General features: G+C 36.8%; 1 protein-coding gene and 1 long non-coding RNA gene across 2 annotated transcripts; both read right to left on the reverse strand.

Moving 5' to 3' along the window:
• Positions 1-48: 48 nt before the first annotated feature.
• LOC103961286 (peroxidase 40) lies at positions 49-1,762 on the reverse strand. Its single transcript, XM_009373830.3, has 4 exons — positions 1,174-1,762; positions 870-1,061; positions 562-727; positions 49-472 (listed from the first exon to the last, which is right to left on the reverse strand). Exons 1-4 carry the CDS (start codon positions 1,459-1,461, stop codon positions 72-74), a joined length of 1,047 nt encoding a protein of 348 aa, XP_009372105.2. The 5' UTR covers positions 1,462-1,762; the 3' UTR covers positions 49-71.
• A 1,779-nt stretch (positions 1,763-3,541) lies between these two features.
• On the reverse strand, positions 3,542-6,357 carry LOC125471361. The gene is made up of 2 exons (XR_007253577.1): positions 5,889-6,357; positions 3,542-3,956 (listed from the first exon to the last, which is right to left on the reverse strand). It is a non-coding gene; the product is annotated as an uncharacterized LOC125471361 (long non-coding RNA).
• Positions 6,358-7,917: the final 1,560 nt, after the last annotated feature.

Here is a 7,917-nt window from a genome sequence, read left to right on the forward strand (position 1 = left end):
CAATACAAAGCTTCCTAATTGAGCCTTCCACTCCACTGTAGGAAAGTGCCTTACCACATTAGGCTAAAAGATCAATTGACACTTCGACAGTCCCTGCGAATCTCTCCATTCATCGTGGTAACTGCTCCCAAGCTTCCCATTTTTACCATGGAATCTTTGAAGTCTTCGAAGAAGGCGGACGGGTCTTGTGCGTAGGTTTCTACCAGTTCACGCGTTTGATCATCTCCAGTTGCGAGATTCTGGTCGGACAGAAGCAAACCCTCTCCGGAGAGAAGGTTAAGATAGTACTGGTTATCAAACGTTGCTGGGGTTGCTAGGTCAAGGTTTGCCAGCATGTTGCCGTCAGATTCTGAGCACAGCCGCTGCAGCGACTGAACGTATTCAAGAGACGAATCCGGACCATTTGGATTAGTGGAGCCTTGTAGGCGGGCGGTGAAGGTGGTGCAGCGTGCTTTTCCCATCGTGTGTGCACCTGCCGGAGAGGAGAGCAAAATATTAGCCTTACGTCTCACTCTAATCAACCACAATACAAGAGATCAGTGGAAGCAAAGTTGAGGGTACCAGAGAGTGCAACCATGTCCTTCAAGCTAAGGTTTACATTTTGGAACTTGGAAACCAGTGTTGCAACAGTAGAATTTGGGCCTGGAATGTTGTTATTTGCTAACGATTTGCTAGCAGTGAAGCTGTCCTTCCTTCCCATCTGAACATCCCAGCTAGGTCCACCAGACTGCAGATTAAAAATCAAATTATTAGTCAAAATTCGAAAGAAGTATATCTATAAGCTAGGCCTCCCGAGAAGTCTTCGTGTTGCATCGCTTTCTTGTTAACAAAGAAAAAAGAAAGAACTATGTAGCTCTTAGCACACACACCACAACAACGGAGTCTCGGGCAGCAACTGCAAGAATGTCAGCACAGGAAACTGTTTGAGGGCAAACAATTTCAAGATCCTGTTTTATTGCATCAATCACTTCAAAACCTCTCAGAGAGTTCAAGTTAGGCGCTGCTGTTTTTTCCCCAACAAAGTTGTCATTGTCATCTAGCAACACTGAAGCATCGCAGCCCTGAACAGTTCACATCATATTATATATATATATATATACATACATATATATAAATAGTGAAAAATAACGTAACACACACACACATATAAATAGTGAAAAATAAATAACGTGCATTAACAAAGCAGTCGTGGAAATGGAGACGAAGGAGAGAGGCTGCCATTCTTGGGTCTTCAAACACAGCCAGCCTGACCCCGGCATATATTATGGCCTCCGCCTCCGGGCATCTATCTTTGTACACATCGTTTCCCAAGAGGTCACCACAATCCTCATCACCATATCCTCCTCCTATGATTGTCGGCACAATTGCAAAAACAATCGCAACGCCCAGAAATAGTGAAAACAAAGCCAAGTTCATGGCCATCTCTCGTGTTCTATTCTCTACTCTCTTGTCTCTTGGCATGCAGTGAAGAAGTGAGTTGGGTGGTAGAAGTTTCTCTATTATATAGAAGTTCGATTGGAGTGGTTTAGTAACAATGAGCAGACTTGGTCACTGAGGTTTGGTGTTTGAGTATGTGAAAGAGGTCTAATGGGCAAAAAGGGTACGTACAATAATTGGTTGTTTAAGTGTAAAGATTCGTTCCTCATTGGTTTGATATGTGCATAATCTTTTCTTTTGTGATTTTATATGAGTTAGTTTTTAGGTTGACAGCTTATTCCATTGGAAGTAGTCATTCTAAAACATTTCAATCACAATTTGACATGTGTGCAAAAAATTTCTATTTTGTATTTTGATGAGTATTTCTTCATATGCGCCAGACTGTGATTTGCAGAAATGTGAGGAATGTTGTCTTCCTAAGACATAGTCAAATTGTCTTATGTGTCAAATTGTGACTCGCAGATAAAGAAGAATGGTTCTTTGCATATAAAGAGTCAATCATGTTCAGAGGGTAGTTAAGAGACATAGTCAATAAAAGCTTTTAGAAGAGATCATTGTTTGATGAGCACATATATGCTACCTAATACCATGTGCTTCTTCACTCTTTTCAGGCCTCTCTGTGACATTCATAGATATGATCATTACACTAAGTGTGGTAAGAGTTTCCTTAATCGTCTAAGTGAGTTTGTTTAGAATGAAATATTTTTGCTCACCATCCTAAAGTGATGGTGATGTTTTCAACCATATTAATTATCGTTGGATGAATTTGATTTGATCTATCTACAATAAAAAATAATGAAATTTACATTAATCAAACAATAATTAATAGGATGGTGAGCATCATCACCACTTTAGAATGGTGAGCAAACGTGCACCCGTTTGGATTTTAGTATGAATTTTGTAATTGGACCATTTGCATAGCAATATTTGGGATAATAGAAATATGGGTAATGCTAGGGAGACTAAATTTGTGGACTAAATTTTGTAAACTAAATGACATGGAAGTTGATGATTGAATTATTATTTAAGCGTTAATAAACATACTCATTCATATTAGTGACATTATTTAGTTTGCAAATTTTGTTTACAAATTTAGTCCCCCTAGCATTACCTAGAAATATACCATATTTTGGTTTTCAATTTAACTAATATGGTATTTGAGTGTAGATCATTCTAATCCCATTGATAGAATTAATATCATTAACTAGAAAGAAATCATGCATTTTTTTTTGTCAAACGATAGATTTTTATAGAAATCATGCATTCCAATTGGATAGGTGGAATAATTTCGTGCAATTTCTTAGCTTAAGGCCTTAAAGGCAGGTGTAGAATAATGTTCCATGAGCAAAGAAAGTGACTGCTCTTGCACTCAATGATTTGAATGATCCATGCATGCCCTTGGTGTTTATATTTCTATTTCTCTGATGGCATTTTATGAGGGGTTTTAATTAGTATTGTAAACCCAAGGGATATGGTGGGAAAGAGGGTGGGGGGGGGGGGGGGGGGGGGTGGGGGAGGTTAAAGAAAATTGAGATTAGCCAAAGTGGTTTAAGGATTTGTCACCTCAGGATATCGTCCCTCTATTTGATGAGTTAAGGATAAATGATTTAAGAATTTGTCACCTCAGCATGTCCCAAAAGGCCATTATATGTGCATGCATGTATTTGGGTAAAACTGGGTGTATGACTTATAGATTTATTTGACTGATCAAATGTTTGGATTGTTAGATAATATGGTAGGAGTTTGCTTCTGTTTTTGTTTCGGGGCTTGGTTGGGTTTCATCTTCGGCGTATACAAAGGGGTTGTTCGTGTTCGGTGGCAAGTACCAAAAATAACTTGATAATCCAGTTGTGGTAAGCAAAGTGATTGCAGTTTCTACAATATGCTCGTGTTTTCTTTCAACCAATCCATTATGTTGTGGAGTGCATAGACATGAAATCAACTATCGTATTCCTTTTGCAGCAAGAAATAACTTAAATGAATGACTTGTATATTCACCACCACCATCAGATTGCAAACACTTAATAGAGATACCAAACTGATTTACAAACGCATAGAATTTCACAAAGATTGCATAGACATCCGATTTATTGCACATTGAAAATGTCCAAACATATCTTGTATATTCATCAACAATGGTTACATATATAGTATATGTGTCCTTCTAGAGACTTTACAGGAGATGGTCCCAATATATCAGCATGAACCTTCTCAAAAGGTAAAGAACACCTATCAATCCTAGAAGGAAAAGGAACCCTAGACATCTTCCCTTTGATACATTGAGTACACATACTATGTTGATTGTCTAACCAAGATTGCTTCAACATGACAGACATTATTTCATTAGTTGGATGGCCTAATCTTTGATGTCGTAGACTTGATTTTACCATTTGTCCAAGATAAGCAACTGAACTTTGAACCATAGATTGCATTCCTTTTGAACTCTTGACTACTGGAATTTGAAACAGTGTTTTAGGCCTACCCTTTCCTTGTTACAGGACCTCAATTGTCTTCTTGTCCTGCACAAAGAATTCAGTTTCATCACAGATAAACCAGCTATGGTTGTCAGCACATAGCTATTGCACAAATAATAAGCTTTTTGCAATTTTAGGAACATGCATCACATTTTTAAGAATAAGAGCATGAGAATTGGTTTTGGGAGTTGTAGAACCAATATTTTCAATGTTTAAACCTGTGCCATTTCCAATTATAATTCTTTCAGAACCTTCAAAATGTATGACATGATTCAAAGCATCCACATTTGCAGTAATATGGTGTGATGCACTAGCATCAACTATCCAAGAATCCCAAGGTACATATTGAGATGTTTGCTATGCAGCCATTGCATTCAGAGATGGAGGTGGAGGTTGACCTTGAAGTGCATAATTTCCCATATGATAGCACTCAAAAGCTGAATGCCTTCTTTTTTTCATAGATTTGGCACTCAAGCATATAACTAATAGATGGAGAATTTGAGTTCTTATGGAAACAATTCACAATTGTGTGACCTCTTGTATTGCATATTTGACACTCTATTACCACATTAGACCTGTTCTTACTGTTGCCAGACCATGTACCAGAACCATTCTGTCTTGAATTACTAGATGAGAAACCAGAAGACCCTACATTGAAATTCTTCCCTTTGAAACCAACATTGGATCTGTAATTGTTGCCACCATTTGATTTGTTACCATCATTTGATCTGTATTTGTTACCACCATTTTTGTCCAAACTGAGGTTTTGCATGTGAATTAGAAGTGTTTCCAAAGAATCCAAAATCATATGGTGATTAAGGATAAAAGGGAAGCTGTGCATAATGATAATGTTGAGGGAATTATGAACTGTAAGGCTCATGCGGATATTGAAACTGGGATGAATTGTTATATGGTGACAAGTGATTGTGTCCTGCAAGATTGGATCCAGAAGCAGAAGATGATCCCTGATAAGAGTTACAATGCAAATAAATTCTGAGACAATACATTTGTTCTCCTTCTATCTCTTCAGCACCTAAGAACTGAGCTCTAAACTCTTTAAGAGTTATGGATGATTCCCTGGCCAAGATTACAGTTCTAATTAGGGCATACTCTTTTGGTAATCCTGCAAGACTTGCTATGATCATATCATTATCTGACACAGATTTCCCTGCTGCAGTTAATTGTCCTTGATGCTTTTCAACTTTAACAGATACTTACTAATTAAATCACTCCCTTTTTGTATTGTATGAAATTCAGTTTTCAAATTGTTTACTTTAGACTTAGACACATAAGCATATCGATCCATAAGATTTGACCAAGCTTCAAATGCAATTTTACATCCAAGAACATATTCAATAGCTTCATCAAAAAGTGTAGCCAACAGTAAACTCAGTAATGCCATATTTGTAGACTCTCATTCAATATATGTAGCAGTAATCTCAATAGTAACACCTTTTTCAATATCAATTACAAACTTTGGTAAACAAACAGTATTTCATCAAAGTATAACCTTTCAAAATTGACTGAAACTGAAATGCCTATTTTGCAAAGTTATCATCCCTCAGCTTTATAGTGAGCATACCCAAAAGACTCTAAACTTTGATATTTTTAGTAGCCATGATCAAATTGCTTTCAAATTAACGCAAAAAAATTCAAGAAACAATGACACTTTCAGGCAAATTCAGAATTTAAGAAAGATTGATACTTTCTCATAGCAACTGTATACTATCTCAAAAGAATGACACTTGTAGATTGATCAAGAAAGATTGACACTTTCTTGAAAATACTTCTTTCACAAATCAATTCTAAATTAGAAATTAACTGGAAATCATGTAAATGAGCTGGAAACTGCAGAACCTTCAAATTTGCACATGAAGTTTAACATCTCTAATCTTTGAACAACCAATTAGAATTTTCCCAAATCAAGAATCACAACAATTGCTACACGAATACTGAAGAAAACAAGAACAATTTCACCTGAAAACTGCTTCGCTTTTCAATCTCACACTTGTCGAGAAATCATCTGAAAACCCCTTTTTGTAGAAACTGAACAACTGAAAGCTCATCCAAGATCGAAGACCCCAGAAGCGGAATTGTATAGCGGAATACTCCAAGGATCAGAAACAGTAGCTATCCTTCACCGACGATGAAATCATATTAACTATACTAAAACTTTGAACTGAAAAGCTTGAGAGAAAGAAGAAGCTGAAAATAATGAGCGGGAGATAAGAGAGTTTTTGATATCTTTGAAATGAAATTATTACACCTTAATACAATATGCCTTGAGAACTTTGGTTATTTAGTAACCAATACATGATACATTTACTGTATTACTCTTTAACCAACTTATTCCTTATAACTACCTTAACAACTCTAATCTTGACACATATCACTACACTTATAACAACCTTATGACAACTCAGACCACTTCAAGATTGACATATGTCACTATGGTTAATAAATGCAAGGTACAGGGTTGCTGCTGACAAACACAGGTTTTCATGGATGAGACTTAATCATGGTGTATATGCGGAAAGAAAGGTTCCCGGTTGGTACCTACAACAAATTGCCACGCAAGTATGGCCCTTACAAAATTCTGAAGAAGATCAACGATAATGCTTATGTTGTGGATTTGGCAGATGTTATGGGAATTTCCTAGACCTTCAGTGTTGTAGATCTTCATACGTTTAATGATGAGTCATTGTATCTAGATAATAACTCCAGGTTAAGTTCTTCCAAAGTGGAGAAGACTGATGTAGAACAGCTAGGAAAGATATTCATGGAGCAACTTGACAAGCTTAAATCCAAGAAAACTCGGTCTTGACGAAGTTCTGCTATTTTAGCCTCAAGACTCATTTTCCAGAAACTAGGGGTCTAGTTTTGTATTAATGATTTCGAGACTCGTTTTCCCAAAAAAAAAAAATAGAGGTCTAATTCCATTACTTTAAGTCTTGAGACCTTTTTGGCATAAATCTTTATTTCACATTTTTTCATGTTTTTGGAAATCTTTGGTTTTTCATTATTTTCTATTTTATTTTCCTTTTAAGTTACACTACTAAATTAAACAGTTTGCATGACGAGGGAGATTTTGTCGCACAAAAACTATGGTGACCAGAAAATCGTCACGCGTATTTTGTCGGGCACATTGTGCGACGAACAATTTCGAACTTGTCGCTCAAAAAAAAAAACAAATTACGCGATGCTTTACTACTTGTTGCGCTAAAGTTATACGAACGAAGGTTTTTGTCGTACGATATAAAAGGGTACAAGTGCACTTTATGACTAGTTCGTCTCGAAAAATTTTGCACGACGAAAAATGTAAGAGGTGCGTGGTAATGTGCGACGAAGTTATAAGACGCATTTAATTTTGCGTAATGACTGGTCGGCGTCACATAAGTGTAATTTTTATTAAAAATAAATAAATAGAATAAAAGGAAAATTAAAAAAAAAAAAAAAAAAAAAAAAAGATTTCATACTAATGACAAAAAAAAAAAAACAAATTAATGAATAAAAAAACAATTTTTATTTATAATATAAATAAAAATGTATGTACAATTATAAAGTTTTAAAAGAAAGTAAGAACAAAACTATGAAAAAAAACAGAAAAATCTATAGGAATGTTGTACGAAGGATCTTGCTACTGGTTGGGGACGGGGTAGGAGGTCGACGAGCCTGATTGCTATGCTTGCTCGATGTGGAAGGGATGTGATGATGATGGTGCAGAAAAACCAGGGATATGTATTCCGGAGGAACTGAAGGCTTATACAAGCATCGACATTTAAGACTTGTACGATGCCAGCTTACTCCTCAGGCCAACGACTTCTTGTGTCAAAGCCGTAACCTGGCCCTTTGACTGCGAGGATGACGAGGCTTTACTCTCCTGCCACCTGGCATTTCCTATCCCCCGACAATAAGTCCCTGACCTCCGACCGAAAGTCTGGTCCAACGTCTCTGTCACGATGTGAAACCCTACATCCTCAGGGGGATCCACAGACTCAATCGGCAT

Source organism: the organism of the source record quoted next, unplaced genomic scaffold (genome assembly GCF_019419815.1).
Source record: "Pyrus x bretschneideri cultivar Hongxiangsu unplaced genomic scaffold, Pyrus_bretschneideri_v1 Contig6, whole genome shotgun sequence".
Taxonomy (NCBI): domain Eukaryota; kingdom Viridiplantae; phylum Streptophyta; class Magnoliopsida; order Rosales; family Rosaceae; genus Pyrus; species Pyrus x bretschneideri.